This window comes from Falco peregrinus, chromosome 15, assembly GCF_023634155.1.
Source record: "Falco peregrinus isolate bFalPer1 chromosome 15, bFalPer1.pri, whole genome shotgun sequence".
NCBI lineage: Eukaryota > Metazoa > Chordata > Aves > Falconiformes > Falconidae > Falco > Falco peregrinus.
In genome coordinates, this window is record NC_073735.1 from 4165015 (window position 1) to 4184882 (window position 19868).

The window sequence follows — 19868 nt, forward strand, 5'->3', positions numbered from 1 at the left end:
AAAAAAAAAAACCACGCAACAACCCACAGTGTAGAGGAGCTGGTCCTTGGGCTTGGCAAGGTTAAAGGAGCACGAGCCCAGCCCTGAGCATGTCCACTCCCTGTAAAAGGTTGAGGAAATCAGGATACGGAGCAGGATAGGACCCACCAGCCCCAGGCTGTGGCAAAGACATCCCAGGGTACCTCAGTGCCGCACAAAGGGTGCTGCCGAGGCCAGGAATCTCATGAACTCATGGGGAAGGAGGGCTTAAGAGGAAAGAAGGAGTAATATATAAGGAGTGATTTCCCTTTCTCCATTACAGCTGGTTGTTCCCTGGTGCTGAGCGGGTTCCCAGCCAGGGACAGCGTGTTTCTGCCCATCTCCTGATGTTTGCCACCGCTGAGCACGTGGCAGTAGTTACCTGGGTTTACAGCCAGAGACTTTGATACTCCTGCAAGGCAATGTGGCTGGGAAGGAAAACTCGGTCTGAAAGAGGGAAACGTGCATTTTAAATGAAGCTGCACAATATATCCATTTCCCACCCACCCCACCCCCCAAAAAAAACCCAAAAAACACAAACAAACCAATAAAATAAAATAAAATAAAATAAAAGGGACAGGAGGAGCTGGCTGCATCGTTTTATTCTCGTAGGTATTTTCCGGAAGACTGATTTAGCCCGTTGCTGGAGGAAACCCCACGTGGACCCGGCTGTTGGTTCAGGGCATGGAAACCTCCTTGTCCGTGTCACAGGGGCCCGAACCCTCCGTCCTTGGCTGGGGGAAGGACGTGGGAACCCGGGCGAACCCTCCCGAGGCACCTCCTGCCTCCAGGCTGGAGGGAGATGCTGGCACAGGACCCGGGGGGGGAGGGGGGGGGGATGTTGGGGACAACGGGAGAGGAACTAGCCCGCTCGGGGCAAAGCCTCCTACGGTGTCCAGGTGTGGGAAAGGCAGCCGGGTGCCAGCCCCCAGCCCCTGGGGCAAGACCACCTCCCCGAGCCCCTGCACTGCAGGATCGGGCCCGGCGGGCAGGGGCTGGGCTGAAGGGGTTAATGCTGGAAGAGTAACAGGCTGGAGTTGACACTGGGAGGCAGGCGGGGCTCCCGGCGCCTGATTGGCCTCAAATCGCATCCAAAAGTGGGTTGGTTTTTTTTTTATTTTTTTTTTTTTAATAATTTTTTTCTCTCTCTCTGCTGCTGCTTCTTCTTTCTTTTTTTTTTTTTTTTTTTTTTTTTTTCTCTTTCGGTTCTCCTCCTCCCCCAGGCTCTGGCTGGCAGGGGAGGGGAGTGGGGAACAGCGAGAGATCAAAAATAAACCTCTTATGTCAAAGCCGGGGGGAGAAAGTATAAATACCGCGGGCGCGGCGGCCGGCGCGGAGGCTGCGGGGGAGCCGGCGGAGCGCGGCGGGGCGGCGGGGCCGGGCCGGGGATGGGGCCGGGGATGGGGATGGGGCGGCGGGCGCTGCTGGGGGGCCGCGCCCCGCTCCACCTGCTGCTGCTGTGCCACGCGTGGGCACTGCCGCCCCCCCCGCGGGAGGCGCAGCCGCTGCTGCCCGCCCGCCTGCCCGCACCGCCGGGGCAGCTGGCCCTGCGCCTGGCCGCCTTCGGCCGCGCCGTCGTCCTCCGCCTGCGCCCCGACGCCGCTTTCCTGGCCCCCCGCCTCCGCCTGCAGCGCCTGGGGGGGCGCCGGCCGCCGGGACGGGCGCCGCCGCGCCGGGGGTGCTTCTACGCGGGGGGCGTCGAGGGGAGCCCCGAGGCGCCCGCCGTGCTCAGCCGCTGCGGCGGGGGGGGGCTCCGCGCCGCCTTCCTCCTCGACGGGGCGGCCTACGAGCTGCAGCCGCTCGGGCATCCCGCGCCCGGGCCGCCCTGGCGCCGCCTGCACCGGCTGCAGCGCCGCGCCGCCCCGCCGGGCCCCCCCGCCGCGCCCGGGCCGCCGCCGCCCCGCCGCGCCCGCCGCTTCGTCTCGCAGGCGCGGTACGTGGAGACGCTGCTGGTGGCCGACGCGTCCATGGTGCGCTTCTACGGGGAGGACGTGGAGGTAAGGGCTGCCCCGCCGTCCTGCCGTCCCCCTGTCCCCATTGCCCCTCCATCCCGTCATCCCGCCACTCCTCCGTCCTGTTGTCCCTCTGTCCCCTTCATCCTTCCGCCCCCTCCGTCCCCTTCCTTCATTCCTCCATCCCCATTGCCCCTCTGTCCCCTTCATCCCCTTCATCCTGCCACCCTTCTGTCCCCATCACCCCTCCATCCCTCTGTGCCCTCCATCCCCATGTTCCTCTTGTCCCTCCATCCCCTTCATCCCTCTGTCCCCTTTATCGCCTCCATTCCTCTGTCCTGCCCTTTCATCCCTCTGTTCCCATCACCCCTCTGTCCCCTTTATCCCCTCCATTCCTCTTTCCTCAAGCTCTTCCATCCCCTCCATCCCCTTCATCCCTCTGTCCCCACTGCCTCTCCATCCCCTTCATCCCACCACCCCTCTGTCCCCACTGCCTCTCCATCCCCTTCATCCCTCGCTCTCCTCTGGCCCTGCTGCCCTTCCATCCCTTCATCCTGCCACCCCTCCGTCCCCGTTGTCCCTCCATCCCCTCCTGCTGCCTCTCAGCCCCTCCATCCCCCACTGCTCCCCCAGCCTCTGCTGTGCACCCGGACCCGCAGGCACAAGCAGCCCCGGGGTGCCAGGGACCACCTTGGGTGAGCGAGTAGAGAGCTGGGGACAGGGTGGGGGACCTTGGGTCTGTCCCCACCTTCCCCGGCTGCGGAGGGGCTGTCAGTCCCCGGGGCAAAGGCTGCAGGGCTGATCTGTCTGTGTTTGGGGACACTTTGCCAGACTCAGCATCCATCCCAGGGAGCCGGGGTCTGCACAGGCTGGACACTGCCATGTCCCGTCACTCTGGTGTCCCCAAAGATGAGGGACAGAGGGGGTTAATGCCTTTCTTGCTGCAAGGGAATAGCCTGCTGCAAAGTGATGGGCTTAACTCCCGGATAGGAGCTCGGGCCAGATAGTAAATAAACCAGGGGCTGAGTAATGTGCAGTCCTGCTCCTGAGCCACCTGTTAGCAGCCCAGCAGATGGACCGACAAGCCTTTCCCCAGCCACCACAACCGCAAACGCTCCCCCTCCTTAAACACACTCCAGCTGCAGAGACCCTGCCCATGGCCAGGCTTGGTGGAGACCCCGGGAGCAGAGATCTTGGCCTCTGGAGCCCACACATCCATCTCCAGAGCTGTTGACCAGCGGCTTTCATCAGCATCACGTTATTTTTCACGCCTCTTGCAAAGCCAGTGCCCCCCCCTGCCCATGGTCCCTGCAGTGATGGGTTGTTCGGGTGCTTGGGTCCAAATCCAGGTCTGAAACGCGCTCGGGTCCTTGCAGGGGATAACTCTGCGCCGAAGCTGCTTGGCTTCGGCCATGGGTGGTTTGGGTCCAGGGCTGGAGCTCCGCGGGGAGCAGCCGGGCAACTGAAACCAGGGGCTGCGCTTTGGCTGCCTGGCTTTGCCACTTCTGCCAGCCTTATCCTTCCCCTGGGGGCTTCATCCAGCTTCTCCACTCTTAATAAAGCAGTGGTTTAATTCCAGCCCTGCTCAGGCGGGGCTGGACCTTGGGAAATGCTAAACCTTGGAGCTCCAGCTGATTTCAGCTGCTCAGCATCCCTCAGGTTTTGCTCCTTGCTTGGTTTTGCTTGCGTGCCACCATGCTGGGTTGGCAGGAACAGGTAGCAGAGAATCAGGGTTGACGGATGCTGCGCTGGGAGACAACCCCCCCGAGCAAACAGCAGTCAAGCACAGAGTTTGCAACGGAGTAACCCAAATTCTTAAGCAACAGGCATATAAATGGGGGTGAAAATCACTCTCCCTGTAGTGTGAGCCTGGTCTCTGATTCCCCGAAAGGACAGGGGGAAAAAAAATAGTGTGGTGCATCTTCTGCCACCAGCTGGGCACCCGATGGCTTTAAAGCAACACCCGAGGATCTGCCTCCTGCTACAAGTAAGGTGCTATGTTTGAGGGGGGTGTCACGGTAATGCCCAGCTCATTTTGGAGGAACAGAGCAAGAGTGTGAAGTGATTTGGAGAAAATCAACCAGCTCTCATGTAGTAGTATAAAAAAAAAGCCACCTGCTGTGTTTCTGTGTCTTTTGTTCTCAGCAACAAAAATGCAGGGAGAAGCATGGTTGCTGCTAACTCAGGAGACCAGCCAGCCATCTCACTTCTCCCTAAATACCTACATTTTGTGGGCCAAAAAAAAAAAAAAAAAAGTGGTGGCTTGCTGGTGCTGGTGAGATCTTGGCTGATTAGGAGATGCGCAGGGAGCAGAAAGGTTGAGTCAGAAGAAACTATATTTATATAGTGACTTTTCTTCCCGTAACCACACTTTAATTACCAATTTTTATTAAAGGTCACAAGTATTGTGTGTATTCCTGGTTGTTTTCTTGCATAAGCTGTAACAGCTTCAGTAGAAGATAGTCGCCATAAGATGCATTCAAGCGTTGCAAGTTACAATCAATGCCCTGCTGTTGTTAGGAAAATACTATTAATGATTTATTTCTAATCAATCCAAGCCTTATAGCTCAGACGTTAACCTAATTTAGGTAACAAATGTTTAATTCTACTTCTATCAACACTTAGGTAAACTAGGAGGAAATGATGAAGTAAGAGCAGAGCCAGAGTTGAAATTTGGGGGTTTAATCGCTCTTCTGGCTTGATGGTTGCTGCATGGGGTGTTGGAGGGGGCATTAGCAGCAGGACAGTGCTGAGCAGTAACACCTGTGAGCAGCTGGCAGGTTGAGGAGGGCTTGGCAGGATGTGACCTGCAGTAATTAGGAAGAGCCCCCTTATATAAGGGGTGGGTGCAAGGCCCTCAGCTGGTTACACAAGTCATCCTTTGTGTTTTTCCTGCAGAGGAGCCAGAATGTTTGAAGAAAAAGGACCATGAGCATCACTAACAGCATTAAGTGGGGGGTTGGGGATGGGAAACCGAGGCAGGAGATGGTGCAGGGGGTAATCCCTGTGGTGTGCAGGGAAAAGGGCATCTGGGCTGAGCACCTGCAGCACAGGCTGCACTTGCAGGGATGCTCAGCAGGGCTCGGGTGGTGTTTGCCGAGACACCTAAAGCAACAGGCGGTTACAAAAACCGGCCGCGGCATCCCCAGCCAGTTGGCAGCTGAATCGGATTCCTGTGGTGGGATTTCTCCAGTCTCTTGGGTGCAGACAAGACGCATTTCCAAGCTTTCCTCTGCAAACACGATGGCTATGATCCCCTTTCTTTCCCCCTTGCTCTCACAAGTGAGGATTCTGCTATCCCAGATTCCAGGAGTTGGTAGTGACTGAGGACCCCGGGCAAAATCGGATTGGTTTGATTAAGCTGGGATTCCTTGCCTGACTTCTGTGGTTTTTTTTCCAGGTAGATCAATGAGGTTTTTGGAGTGCTGTTGCAATGCCTTCCTTCTAAGACCAGGTGGGTGCTGGAGTGCGTGGCATGGGGCACTGCTGGGGTCCTGCTGCCGGCTCTCCTGCACCCAGGCTGTCCGTCAAAGTGACCTTGGAGGTAAAACCCAAGCCACCCCAGAGCCTCAGGTTCCCCCCCCACCGTGTCCGGCTCCTAGGCTTGCTTTAGGATATTTTGCAGCTTGAGCGGGTAGATTCACTTAATCCCTTGACAAAAGGAGCTGACCCCTCCTGAGCCCATCCCAAAGGCAACTGGGGTGGGATTAAAGGGGATCTTTGCAAAGCAAAGGGGGACCTGTGCGGATGCTGCCACCCGCCAGCATTGCCGGTGCTTTTCCTCTGGGATTTGTCCCCCGGGTGTGACCCTGAGCCTGCATCTCCTTCGGTACAAGGGGTCGGAGGACCAGCCAGCCTCCCTAAATGTTCCCCTGGCCGAATGACTCGCTTCCTCGCATCGCCCCGTAATGTTAAACAGCTGCAGCGTTTCAGCCCTGCCGCTGGCGCGGTGACCGCCGATTATCAAGGGCTTCGGTATGAAAGGCACAGCGTGGAGGGAGCTGGCTCCCACCGGAGCAGCCCAGGAGCGGTTGCAAACTGCAGCTCTTCCCGCCCTGGGATGCTCTGGGGACGGGGTTTTGCTTCGTGTTCATCCCTGCCTGCGAAGAGGTGGTGGCAGTCTTGCGTGTGCCTCAGTTTCCCCTGCCCTGAAAAGGAGTCATTTGGGTCAGCCCCAAAAAATCCAGCAAGCAGGGAAGGAGGAGGGGGGAAAAAATCATGTGGCAAAGAGAATAAGGATGGGATGGAGAGCTGGGAAGGCAGAAGGGCAGGCAGGCAAGCAGGCTGGCAAGGTGTCCACCTCTCCTCGGGCTTGCCCCCCGTTTCCCTTGGCTGTCGCCCACATTTTTGCAAGGAAATTCTTGGCCTGGGCTTCAGACCACAGGAGGGGGCTGGCAGGGCGGCCGCCGGCCACTGCGGGTATCCGAGCCAGGGGGTCAGCATGCAGATGTCGCTTCGGGGGAGAGAGACAGGCTGGGATATGTTTTTACCAGTTGTTTTTTAAAAGCTGGGCAGCCCTCGCATCTGACCCTGTGTTTTCTTCCTTCCATCTGTCTGCGCTCCAGAAATCTCTGCGTTTCTCTTTTCTCCCCCCGCTCCCCTACAGAAATGCTGGCTTCTAGGGAGAAAGGCGGGGGGTGGCGGGGGAACCAACCCAAAGCCAACAACTCCATGAACAAACAAACCTACAGCCCCAGGTGGGGTTGAGCATTAATCTCCACAAGCTGGGGAGCATGTCGGAGGGAGGCAAGTGGTGCAGGGGTGTTGTACGGGTGCTGCCTGCCATCCTTCTGCACTGGGTGGGTCCAGCGATATTAGATCAGTATGTGCATACCACAATAATAGTTAGTGTCTGTGTAAGAGCAGTTCCTCCTTGAAAAATAATTATGGTTTAAAACAAAAACAAAACAAAAAAACAAAACAGTTTAAGGATCTCCGCAAGCTTCAGATTCTGAGTGGTTCTCGTGAAGGAGAACGTAAGCAGAGACTTTGCAAGAGCCTGTATCAGAAAGCGAAATCCTTCAATATTATGAGGTTAAAAACAACCACTTCTGTTCTCCGTGCTCTGACTTACATTCATTTTTTTCCATTGCTGACCCTCTGCCCATGCTTTTTGCTGCTGCCGGTCTCATGTCAGGTAATGCTGGTGGTGCCTGTGCATGCTTGGCTTAGCAGTGGCGATTTTCTATGCAGCCTGCTCTAGGTGAGCTGCTTGAGCAGGGCGGTTGAACTAGATGATCTCCAGAGATCCCTTCCAACCCTGACCACTCCGTGATGCTGTGGCAGGAGGGGTGTCGGAGCTGCTGTAACGCAGGTGTGTTGGACAACAGGCATCCTCCCTTGTTTTAGGGGGGAAACAGGTGGAATTTGAGGTCCTTGAGACCAGAGGGAGCCAAAGATTGCAGCCGGGGAGAAAAGAGGTAGGTTTTGGGGGGCATCACCAGGCAGTAGAAACCCCTGCACTGCCTCTGCAGCGTGGTGGCTCGGCTGCAATGCTCATACCTGGCCATAAAAGCAGAGCATGGGGCAGAGGAGGGATGCTCCTGCAATCCTCTCGGCCTTGGGCTGCTGTCCTCTCCCCCCACAGCAGGTAAGGGGTTGATTTTCCAGCTGTATTTACTAGCTGGACAGAAATCCTGCCAAGATCTTGAGATGCTGGTTGGAAAAGGCAGGGAAGCACCTTGTGCCCAATGTGCTGCAGTGCCTTGCAAGGAGGCAGGAACCAGTCTGTTTGTACCTCTGGGCTGCCCAAAGCTGACCCTGTGGCTGCCCCACACCTGATTCCGATACCCTCGGGGTCAGACCCACATCCTCAGCCTCTGTGCTGGGAAGGAAACCCCGGAGAAGGCGGCGTTCCCTCCTGGGCGGCTTGTCAAGCCAGAGCCTGTTTGCAAAGGCACGAGAAGGATGGGACAAGCGGGATTCAACTCGTCCGCAGCCTGTTGTTGGCCAAAAGCACTCAGGCAGCCTCTCCTGAGCCCTGGGGATCCTGTAATTTGCTTTTGGCCCCAGCTCCAAACCTTTGGCCAAGCCAAGGCAGTGCAGGTGGATTGCTGCTCTCCCCGGAGCGGTCAGGGTCCAACTGAAACCCAACCAACTCCTGCACGGTCCAGGGATGGGTATAAATAGACACCAGATGGTGGAACAAGTGAATTTGACCTTTTAATCTGCACTAAATAGTTGTTTGTTCGGTTCGTTTTCTGTCTTCGCTTTCCAGACGAAAGCAGGGCGGACGGACGTTTCCTGAGTCCCTCCATTCCTGCTGCTGAAAGAGTTTCTTGGCTGGATGTAACCCTGAGGATGCGAGGGTTGGTGTCCCAGGGGATTTGCCATAGGGATTGAGAGCTCCCAGGTAAAAACTACCGGGATGGAGAGAAACCTCTAATGGGTTAGAAAAGGATGCGGCAGAATTTGCTCCCATGGAAATGAGGGATGATCCCATGATGCACTGCTCCAGCACAGAGCATCCTTCTAGATCTTTGCACACGTAATCTTAGGAAGGGATTGTGATGGTTGCTCTTAGGAAGGTTCCCAACAGACTTTCCCCATGGGGTAAACAATTCCCCCGGTCCCCTGCAGCAGCTGCTCACGGGGATCTCGCCTGGGTTTCTTGCCTCGGCGGTGACTTCTCCGTGACATTTGTTGCGTGCTTTGGGCTGGGATGTGAGTCATGTCGCGGAGATCTGGCCAGTCTAAATAAACCAGTCTATTCAGTGCTCCCATCATCCTTGCCGGGGCCTGCCCTCAGATAATGAGCCAGGGAGGACTTGGGATACATCTTGCTGAAGCAAAACATCTGTTTATGTGGAGTTGCCAGCGGTGGGGTAAAATGGGGCAGAATAACTTAAAATAGCCACAAGTGCCCTGGGCGAGCAGCTGTTGGTGCAGCAAATATGCTGTCACTATTAGGGGACGGGGGTATCCCCTAAACATCTCCCTTGTTTTCTGAGAAAATGGCCTTTTGTGCATATCACTGTCCTGGCAGCGTCACGATGGGTGAGCGCGCCAAGCCGGCTCCGCTCAGAAAACATGTATTTTGGGTGAAAATCAGGTGTTGGAGAGGGCTTCCACTGAGTCCTTCCAGTTTAATTAGGTAGTGGCACTGGAGTGAGACCACAGGGTGTAATTCATCTGGGGAGGAGAGAGGCCACTTTCTCTTTCCCAATATGATATTGTGTAATAGCTGCATTTTTTTCTCCTGACTCTTGGCTGCGAGCGGGTGCCAAGCAGAGGAGGAATTTCGATGCTCCGATAAGATGTTTACATCAGCTTAAACACCGCTGGCGCGTTTGACATATTAAGTAATCTCTGACCGTCCCAGTTGCCCGAGCTGGGAATGCTGCTGGGCGAAGACTCGGCCGTCGAAGCGGTTTGGCTCCGGTTTGTCGCCAAGGACGTTGGGTTCAAACCCTGCCGACCAGAGCGGGCAGGAGTTTTACGGCGATGCGAGGGCGGTTTTGCACCAGCGAGGGGATGCATGTGGGGCAGTTCCTGTCCTAGGGCAGGGTTAACGCTTTGGGAATAGGCAAGAGCACTCGTGAGGTTTTGCCAAGGGATTTCTGGGTGCCAAGGGTTCATGGCAGGTGAGACGCAGCGTCTGGAGAAGGGGATGCAGGGGTGGGCTTGCTGTGCCCGGTGCTGGGCACAAGGTGTAAAGCATTGCGTACAGAAAAGGCAGCGCTTAGTCTGTCAACCCCAGTGGCTGCCTGAGTCGGTCTGGATGTAGTAGGCTTCATAAATGAGATCCATTTCTCCTTTCCTACCATAAAATTAAAAAAAAAGCCCCATGGCAAAGGCTTTAACCAGGCTCTGCCTGCCTTTCTTTCCCCACAGAACCATGTCCTGACCCTGATGTCCATGGCTGCTCGCATCTACAAGCACCCCAGCCTGAAGAACTCCATCAACCTGGTCGTGGTGAAGGTGCTGGTGGTGGACGAGGCGGCAGCAGGGCCAGAGGTGTCCGACAACGGCGGGCTCACCCTGCGCAACTTCTGCAGCTGGCAGCAAAAGTTCAACCCCACAAGTGACCGGCACCCGGAGCACTACGACACTGCCATCCTGCTGACGAGACAGGTCCGCAGGGTCCCTTGGGGATGCTGGGGGTGGGGGGAGGAACGGGGTCGAGGAGGGATCCCCCCACCATGCACAGAATGGAGCCTGCAGCAATGCAGCTGAGGGGGCGGTTGAATTTGGGGTGCAGAGCACCAGTGGGTCACCCAGCTCTGCCTGGAGATGTTGGGGCAGCCGAACTGGGGACCCCTTCACCCTGCCTTACCCGCCCCGGCGCTGCTCGCAACCAGGATTTCTGCGGACACCAAAGCTGCGACACGCTGGGAGTGGCGGATATTGGCACCATGTGTGACCGCAACAAAAGCTGCTCGGTGATCGAGGACGAGGGCCTGCAGGCAGCCTACACCCTGGCTCACGAACTGGGTAAGGCATCCCTTCCCAAAGGGGTTGCTCCTTTTTCAGCCTGGCATTGCCAGCCCAGCTGCTGGGAGGGGATGTAGCACAGCCCAGCACCAGCATCTCCCGGCTGGGTACCACCCACCGAGCCTCGGGCAGCACTGGGGAGCTCCTGCCACTGTCAGAAGCTGGTTTGCACCAGCAAAACCGCTTCAAAGTGCCCGAATTGGTGTAAGTGGGTGTATTTGCCTGGTGGATGAGCTAAGGCAGGGGAGCAAGCAGTTTTCCCCCCCTCAGTTTGCCACTCCTAGAGATGCCCGGACTGATTTGGGCTGCTTCACCCTGTGTACAGCAGGCTGTACCGCTGAGACAGAGCAAGCTCTGTTTTGTTTAGCACTTCTGATTTATCGAAGCAAGTAGCTTTTGCAGCAATGGAACTGCTTGATGACTTAGAGATGCTCCCAACTGCCCACGCACCGCTGGCAGCAGGGGCTGGGCTTGGGGGCTGCGGCTCAGCGATGCTCTCTGCTCCCCAGGCCACGTGCTCAGCATGCCCCATGATGACTCCAAGACCTGCGAGCGGCTCTTCGGGCCCCTCGGCAAGCACCACATGATGGCCCCTCTTTTCATCCACTTGAACAAGACCCAGCCCTGGTCTCCTTGCAGCGCCATGTACCTCACTGAGTTTCTAGATGGAGGGCACGGTAAGGCTCAGTTCAGCCACCTCATCATTCAGGACAACCTTTTCCTTAATTGCTCAGGCTCATTGCAACGCCTGGAGCGGGGTGTGGGGTGAAGGGGGAGTCGGATCAGAAGGCAGAGAGAGGTTTGGGGTGCCCCGCTTGGTGCAATCTGTGGCATCGAGCCCTGATGCATCTCCAACCTAATTCTTGTGCCTTGCCCAGGCGACTGCTTGTTGGATGCCCCAGCCAGCCCCCTGGCCCTGCCTGTGGAGCTGCCCGGCCAAAAAGCCCTCTACAGCCTGGACCAGCAATGCCAGCAGATCTTCGGCAAGGACTTCCAGCACTGCCCCAACACCACAGAGGAGGACATCTGCGCCCAGCTCTGGTGCAGGACCGGCAGTGGGGAGCCCCTCTGCCACACCAAGAACGGCAGCTTGCCATGGGCCGATGGCACCCCCTGCAAAGGCGATGGGCTATGCTGGGATGGCCGCTGCGTGCCACAAGATGCCCTGAAGCCCCAGGTAATGAGGGGGAAGGGGTTTGGGGACCAGCAGTCTGGGGCTTGACCCTTTGGGATTCCCAAATCTCTGCCCCTGGTCCTGGTGTCTCCTGGTCTAGCTTTGGATTTGCCCGATTTGTTTTCTGGATCTCTCCTTCAACAGCACCTTGCGATAATCTTTATCGCTGGCAAGCCCAGCTTGTAGCTAAATGCTGCCGTATATTTTGCTGAGGCGTGAGCTGGTCTGAACCAGAGCAAGCACCCACAGTTCTGCAATTAAATCATCACTTTTTGCCTGGCTGGGGGAATTAGTGAAGATTTCCAAGTCAGTCAGCAAAGTACTTAAACCCAAGCTTAACTTTAAGCACATGAACAGACTGGTGGAAGTCTGTAATAACTTCGTGTGAAGTATGTGCTTAAGTGCTTTGCTGGATCAGGGTCCCAGCTGGTGACACAGGGGGAGGTGCTGGGGGGGATTTAGTGTCGCTCCAGAGCTTTGCTCACCCTGAGAGTGAGCAGCCAGGGATGGACGGGCTCGGAGATGGATGTAGCAGCTTCTCCTGGCCTCTTGCAGCCGGCGGTGGACGGTGGCTGGGGCCCATGGAGCTCCTGGGGCTCCTGCTCCCGGACCTGCGGCGGTGGCGTGCAGTTCTCCTACCGGCACTGCGACAGCCCCAAGCCCCAGCACGGCGGCTGGTACTGCGAGGGCCAGCGTGCCAAGTACCAGTCCTGTCACACCGACGAGTGCCCGCCGGACGGTAAGGGACGCCGTGCCCTGGTGCACGCTCACCTCCCGCTCCTGTGTCTCTAGAACCTGTCACCAGGGGTTGCTCCGCTCTCCCTTGAGTATTTATATTTTTTGGTGGGGGGGAAAGAGCCTTCTGCTGGGGGTTGTGATCCCTTCCCGCTGGGTGGAAGGCGTTTGGCATCCCTCCTCTGCTTGCAAGCTTGCTGCGCACTCTGGCTCAGCTCGCTCCCACATCTCCGCGACAGCTCTCTGAGGACAGCCGTTCCCACCGGCTTCCCACAGCTCCCAGGTCATGTTTCACCTTTCCTTGCAGGGAAAAGCTTTCGGGAGCAGCAGTGCGAGAAGTACAATGGCTACAACTTTACGGATCTGGAAGGGAATCGCCTGGAGTGGGTTCCCAAGTACGCGGGAGTGTCCCCCCGGGATCGATGCAAGCTCTTTTGCCGAGCCAGAGGGAGGAGCGAATTTAAAGTCTTCGAGGCCAGAGTAAGACACCTGGTGATGATAATCACCCCTCTTTCCCCCCTTGGAGCTCAAATGCCCTAATTTCTCCTCTGCCCCCCCACCTTTCCCTAGGTGATTGACGGGACGCTGTGTGGACCCGAGACCCTCTCCATCTGTGTCCACGGGCAGTGCGTCAAGGCTGGCTGCGACCACATCGTTGGGTCCTCCAAGAAGCTGGACAAGTGCGGGGTGTGCGGTGGCAACGGCTCCACTTGCAGGAAAATCTCCGGCTCACTCAACCGATCCAAGTAAGGCACTGGGGAGAAGGGCTCTGCAGAGATGGGCTGGGGGCAGACCAGCTTACCCCTCTCCGCCTCCTTTCTTCTTTGTTTTTTGTTGCAGAAGTGCTAGGTTAGGGATGTTAGGACTCCTTCTAGGTCGCATAAAGCCGGTTTGCTTTCCGTACCCGAATCATTGCATCTATGCATCCGAGCAGCCGGACTAGAGGAGCGCTTGGCTTCCCCTCTCAGCCCTGAAGCTGGGTGGCCTTGCAGCAGCCTGGTCTCCTCCTCAGACTTTGGGAATTACACTGGGTTTATTTCGGGGCAGTATTATGCAAGCCAAGCAGAGTTTATTTCCTAAAATAATAGCTGGTGCTGACACGGGCAACAGGCTCCGTACGCCACTGCAAATAAATCTGCTGCCCCAAGTTGTTTATAATATGTATCTCACCCCAATGCAGCCGGTTGGGCACATATTCAAGAACTGATGTGGGATATAAATAGTTCAATAATTTTTCCCTGGGCTTGGGGGTGAATTTCAGTCCCGGGACTCGGGCATTGAGGCAGCCGCTTCCCTTGCCCAAGATCCCCGTTGCTTTGCCAAAGAGCTGAATTGAAGGCTTTTGTTGAAAATATCGTAACAAAAGCCCAACGCATCCAATTCCATGCGGCGAGGTGACTCACACAGTCAAATTAGATTTCCTAAATGGTTTCCTTCCAGGGAACCAGCTGAAATGGGGCTTCCACTCTCCTATGAATTGTTTGCGGTTGACTAAAGAGAGATTAGCGTGGCAGCTACAGCCAAGAAGAGATCCCATTAAGATCAGGGTTAGGGAGGCCAGGGTGACTGAGAGCACAGTTTGACCTAAAGGCTTTTTTCCAAAATACTCCAAACCTAATTCCTGACCTCAGCGTCAACGTGGGGATGTGTGGAACACGATCCTGCCGGCCCCACGACGTGACTCATGCCAGGATGGCATTTTATTGTAGTGGCACGTAATTACCGTAGCATGGGGTGCCGAGGGCTTGAATACCAAAGCCTTCCCGGTGCTGTCCCAGGAGCTGTAGTGCTCCGGGGATCTTGTTTGGGAGGGAGATCCTCCCCCAGCATGGCAAGGTGCTCTGCGCCCTCCAACAGAAGCTCTTCTGTGTCATGGGTGGTGGCTGCAAAACTCTTCCAAAGATGAGCCCAGGGTACAGAGATGCCCACCCATGGATAGGGGATGGTTCTGCTGCAGTAGGACTTGCTGTCTTCTAGGAAAGGCTTTTGAGTGGATATCCAAGTCATCTGCAATATGAGATGCCTGTTGGATTAACTGTTTAACTGCTGATCTGGTTCTAGCAGCAGCATCTGGCCAACGTGTGTATCCTCTGAGCGTACAATGCCAGCAGCGCCCCGACTTACTGCTGTTCTGCTGTTCTGCTGTTCTGTATCTATCTATAGCTGACGCTATCAGTCAGCATCACCTGTGACAGCACCACTGGCAGAGCCAAGCTTTTAGTCCCAAACACCTCACCCATTTCAAAAGAAAGGGGAATTTTCCACCAAGGCCGATAACCGTGGGGCTGCTCGTTTGATTGCATCGCTCATTTTTGCGTGTAATTCAGCAAAATCTTCCAGCCAAGCATTCATCTGGCACAACTACAGTATTTCCAGCTCCTAAGTGCTCTGGGCTACAGAGTGATGGCTTCAGAGCCATGATCCCGCTTGCCAAGGGCCATCCCTTGCCTGGGTCTCCTCTTAGGAAGTCCAGGAAAATAACCGTGTCCCTTTGCCCTGCACAGATACGGCTACAACGACATCGTCACCATCCCCGCCGGGGCAACCAACATCGACATCAAACAGCGCAGCCACAGAGGAGTCCGTCACGATGGGAATTACCTGGCCCTGAGGACCCTGGAGGGCAAGTACCTGCTGAACGGAGACTTTGCCATCTCAGCCATGGAGCAGGACATCCTCATTAACGGGACCATCCTGAAATACAGTGGCTCCATGACGACCCTGGAGAGGCTGCAGAGCTTCCGACAGCTCCCGGAGCCCCTGACCGTCCAGCTGCTGACCATCGCTAGTGAGGTCTTCCCACCCAAAGTCAAGTACACCTTCTTCATCCCCAAGGATGTCCCTTTCAGCAAGCAGAAGGGCAAAGAGAAGAAGTCAGCCAATGTCATCCGACCGATGCTGACCTCCCAGTGGGTCCTGGGCGACTGGTCCGAGTGCTCCAAGACATGCGGCTCCGGCTGGCAGAGGCGGACGGTGGATTGCCGAGACGTGGAGGGTCAAACCTCCTCCACCTGTGACAGAGCCCTCAAGCCTGAGGACATCAAGCCCTGTGGAGATGTCCCCTGCCCGCTCTGGCGCCTGGATCCCTGGTCCCCCTGCTCCCAAACTTGCGGTGAGGGCATGCGGACACGCAACGCCTCTTGCATCGATTACACCGGTAAAATCACCGCCCCGGAGAAATGCAGCTCACCGGGGCCACCGCCGGCCACCGCCACCTGCCTGCTGCGGCAGTGCTGAGCCGTGCCGGGACAGGCTCGGCAGCAATGCGCCAGGGCAGGATGGCGAGGATGCCACGATCTTGCTCACCAGACTAATAACCACTCTCCAGCGGTTCATCCCCACCCCATCGATGTCTACCTCAGAGGGGGGAATACCGGCAGCAAAATGGGGAGGAATCACTTCTTTTCCTTTCTTTCTTCCTTTCTGGCTGGCTGCTCGCAGGCAAGTTATAATTTAAGGGGAAAAATAACCGTATCTGTAGGGTGTTTCCAAAGAGTTGTTGTTAAATGTGGTTGCGGACTCTGTTTGTAAGGTTCGCTGGGGTTTGTTGCTGGAAAAAAACACGGAGCCTGGCTTTGCCATCGCCCCGTCCCAGCTGTAGGTCGAGGAGGTCCAGGGTGGGCGGCTTAGCTGATAAAATTGGGATCCCTTTGCAAAAGGCTTGGATTGAGTTGCTGTCCCCTCCCTGCAGCAGCGTGGGTGTCCTTCAGCACGGGGAGTGTTTTATCGGCTGTGGGTTTAGCTTGGGAGGTGACTCGCTGGTTTGGCTGGGAGCGAGCCGAGGGCTGGATCCTGGCAGGCACATGGCAGAAGGACAGGCAGGGTGGTCATGGTGGTTTCTGCTGGATTTATAATCCACGAGGCGACAAACATCTGTCTCCAAACACCCCCAGCATCAGCAGAGAGATTCCTAGAGCTGCAGCCCCATGCCTCGATCTTCCCAGCTGCAAACCCAGGGCTTAATTACACCTGAGCTGGCTTGCAGGGCTGCTGTGAGGATTAATTAATTACTAATTCTGCAGTGCTTTGGCTGTGAAACTCCGACCCCCTCTGGAGTGGACACTTGGGTGTGCCAGCATTTCCCCTCCCACCCTTGGCTTTCGGTCCCCTGCATCTTGCTTTCCCAGCTCTGCTTGGATTTTGGAGATAATTTGCTAACGTGGCTCGTAGCAGGGCTGAGCCCAGGAGCGGCAGGTGCTGAGCCCTCTCCTGAGCCCACCACGGTGATGGGTGCCGCTCTCCACCTCTGCTTTCCCGGGATATGTGAAGATGCTCGGGTCTGGCACCGGGTTTCAGCCTTGCTTTAGCGATTCTCAGTCTATTCGCCAGCAGTTCACGCCTGGCAAGGCTGGAGCTCCTTCTTCCTGGTGGGAAGCAGCCAGGCCCCCTCTCCCCAGCCCAGCCGCTCCCTGGCCCCGGCACAGATGGCTGCTCGGTCCCTGAACCCCCCATCAAAGCAGTCGCCATCCGTGTGCTGGCAGCAGCTGGTGCCTGGGGAGTGGGGATGGAATTTGGGAAGGTTTTGCCATCCCTGGATGAGCGATTCGGTATTTCCAGGATCCTCTCTCGATGCCCCTCGCTGCTTCCCTGCGGATGCCCATAACCCTGCCTTGACTCCCCTTTTGGCAGCAAAACGTTGAATTTCCCGTGGGAACAGCCTTTCTCATCCGGAGGGGAGGAGGGCTGGAGTTTGTGGTGCCTGAGCTTCCCCATCTGCAGTTGCGGAGCAGATCTTTTTTCCTTATCCCTTTTGCCTGAGCTGAGCCTGTGTGAGACCCTCGTCTCGCTGGCCGGGCAGGTTTGGGATGGGGCCATGGGTGAGCCACTCTGGAGCTGTGCCGGAATCCCTACCATTGATTTGAAAACCCAAGATACTCAGCTTTTATCTCCCGTAGGTGATTCCTATTGAAACCAAGGGGCTCCAGCCAAGGGCTGAGGGTACCGAGGGCTTGGCTCCTTGCTTTTTTTTTTTTTTTTTTTTTTTTTTAGGGAAGAAAAAAAAAATAAAAATAAAGACCAGCTGCAGAGTTTGGATGCAGAGCTGTTTGGGCTGTCGTTCAGACCTACCTTCGGGCAATGTTCTGTGTCTGCTAATTAATCTCCAGGAATTTAACAAATAGCTGGATGCTAAAGTCATGTAGCCTTGCAGGGTTATTTTCTTTTTCCCCTTTGAGTCTGTGAGGGTTTTAACTCAAAGGCCAGCATGTGTTTCCTCTCCAGCGTCGTAAACCATCATTTAGGATGGGTCAGAAATTTCAGCCTGAGATGGTGCCAAGGAAAACGTCCGCATTTATCACACAGGAGTCGTGCATGCCAAGGGTCTCTTCCAGTTTTCTATAGTCACTGCGTGGTTGCTTAGCCGCAGCTTCCTAGATGCAAAAACTCCCTGCCATGGGCAAATCCTGCTGCTTTTCCAGCGAGGAGGAGGATGGGGAGCTGCTGGGAGCAGGGGGACCGCAGGTGGCGATGCTCGGTTGAGGTGTGGGGTCTGGGTGATGGTAAGTGGGATTCCTGCCCTAGCCTTCCCGTAGAAACACGTAGCCTTTATGCTGATTTAAGTCAAAGAGGTTATATATTAGGATATATATATATATATGTATATATGTTTCCCTTCAGTGAAGGATTGTAGCAATGTACTGAGCCTCTTGTGTTAGGTATTTATTATAAAATTCTGTTTGGTTTTGTACAGTAGCTGTCTGGAAAAGAGAGGGGAAAAAAAAAAAGAAAAAAGAAATAAATAGTAATAAAAAAAGACTGTCTTGTTTTAACATGCTGCTCCCACATCCCCACTCCGAAACCCGCAGCGGGGTCGGAGAAGGGATGCCTTTGCTCATCGTTTAACCACTTCAGTATATGACTGGTGTCTCCCTCCTCCCTGCTGCATCCAAATCAGGGTGCAATTGCTGGCCGAGCTGTGTAAGCATAACAAATCCTACCGAAATTAAGCTTTGGACTTTGAAGGGGAGGGAAAAATATCGTTTTCTGGGTTTGAGCCTTTTGTCTGTATTTGTTTTAACTTTTAGAGCAGTCTGTTTGTGACTCTGCCTTTACCCCTTCAATAAAGGATTTCCTGCCTCTTACCTCTTTGCATTCGTCTCTATTTGCATTTTCTCAGGATACTTTGGGTTTTTTTCTATCCCAAGAGCAGTGTCTTAAATCTCCCTTTTCTGTAGCTTATCCAGCCTTAAATAAAAGGTTAATTTGGTTTTAAGATGCTGAACCAAAACATTATGTGATGGCGTAGACAAAACCCAGGGAGCAAAAATTATTCCCCGGAAATTTTGAAATCATCTCTGTTTTACGGACTGCTTATGAGCAGCTACCTCCTCTCTATACATACATCCGTATAGATAATTCTGCTGCTTACCAGGAGGGCATACAGCCTAAACAGGGCTAAAACAGGGGACGCTGGCTCCTTCACTGAAATATATAATAGCCACGGGTAGTAGGAACTTGGTGCTGTCTCTGTAGGTGCGGCATTTTCCTCCAAAACACCAGATCACTGGAATTTGGTTGATGGCAACACAGATTTTGGAGCTTTCTTGTTGGAATAAGCATGGGCTCATTACAAGGTAATTTGGGTATCTTTGCTTGGGTCAAACAGGCTCTGCTGCTAGATGTTGAATAGCAGCTGCGGTTTATTTTCTGTATATTGGTCCACTGACAGAGCTAGAAAACGATGCTGCAGAGGCTGCCTAAAATTTAGCCGCATGGGAGAGCAAGGGAAAGGGTTAACCCATCGCCATGGGACGTGTCACAACATTAATGGACACAGCCACGCATGCCACCCTATTTATAACCAGGTGTGACATTCATTTTAGATGACTTCCCCTGGCACCCGTACAGCCAGGTCCTGGGTTTCGGCTCATTAAGGCAGCAGCCTGCCCTGGCTTTTCCCCTACCTTTCTTTTTTGTCGTTTTGTTGCCATTGCTGGGTTTGAGTTCAATAATTGGAATTTCAAACAATGCCAAAGGCTCTGGGATATTACTGGGTAGGAAAAAGCCCTTAATTAATCATAGCAGCATAACCATCATAATTTAATTTTGAGAAAAGAAGAGTGGGATAAGAAAATAAACCTTAGGGGAGCTTCTCGGTCGCCATATCTGCGATGGTACCCCAGAGACAACGGGGGCCAGTGGGCAGAGAGATGCCTTTTGGTAGCCCCATCAGGGGGAAGTTATTAGGGTCAACCCATGGCTGGACCCCTGGCCCTGTGCTGCGAACGGTGCTGCTCCCCAATCAGGGATAATTATATTTTATCAGCGTATTTCCTCTTATGAGGTGCTTGCAGAGGATGTGGGATGCCACAGGCTGCTCCCCCATGCATGGTACGTGTGGAGATGGTGGTTTGGTCCTTGTTCCGAAACCTCCTCCCTCCAAGGGTTGGGATCTCCTGGTCTCCAACCCCACTTATTGCTGGAGAGTCGCTTCCCCCTTGTCCTTGTGCTCACGCTGTTCTTCAGGTCAACAGCTTTCCCCTCTCCTTGGTTTGTACCTGCCCTCCCGTGTGTTTGTAGGTGGGAGCTGTACCCTCTTTCAGCCTTATTTTGCTAAA

The 19868-nt window shown here is 55.0% G+C and overlaps 1 protein-coding gene across 1 annotated transcript; it reads left to right on the forward strand.

Annotated features, from left to right (window-relative positions):
* The first annotated feature begins 1358 nt into the window (after positions 1-1358).
* Positions 1359-18392, forward strand: ADAMTS8 (ADAM metallopeptidase with thrombospondin type 1 motif 8). Its single transcript, XM_055819308.1, has 9 exons — positions 1359-2015; positions 9804-10043; positions 10271-10403; positions 10913-11080; positions 11282-11580; positions 12133-12316; positions 12620-12792; positions 12883-13058; positions 14817-18392. The coding sequence occupies exons 1-9, from the start codon at positions 1407-1409 to the stop codon at positions 15547-15549; spliced, it is 2715 nt and encodes a 904-aa protein (XP_055675283.1). The 5' UTR covers positions 1359-1406; the 3' UTR covers positions 15550-18392.
* Positions 18393-19868: the final 1476 nt, after the last annotated feature.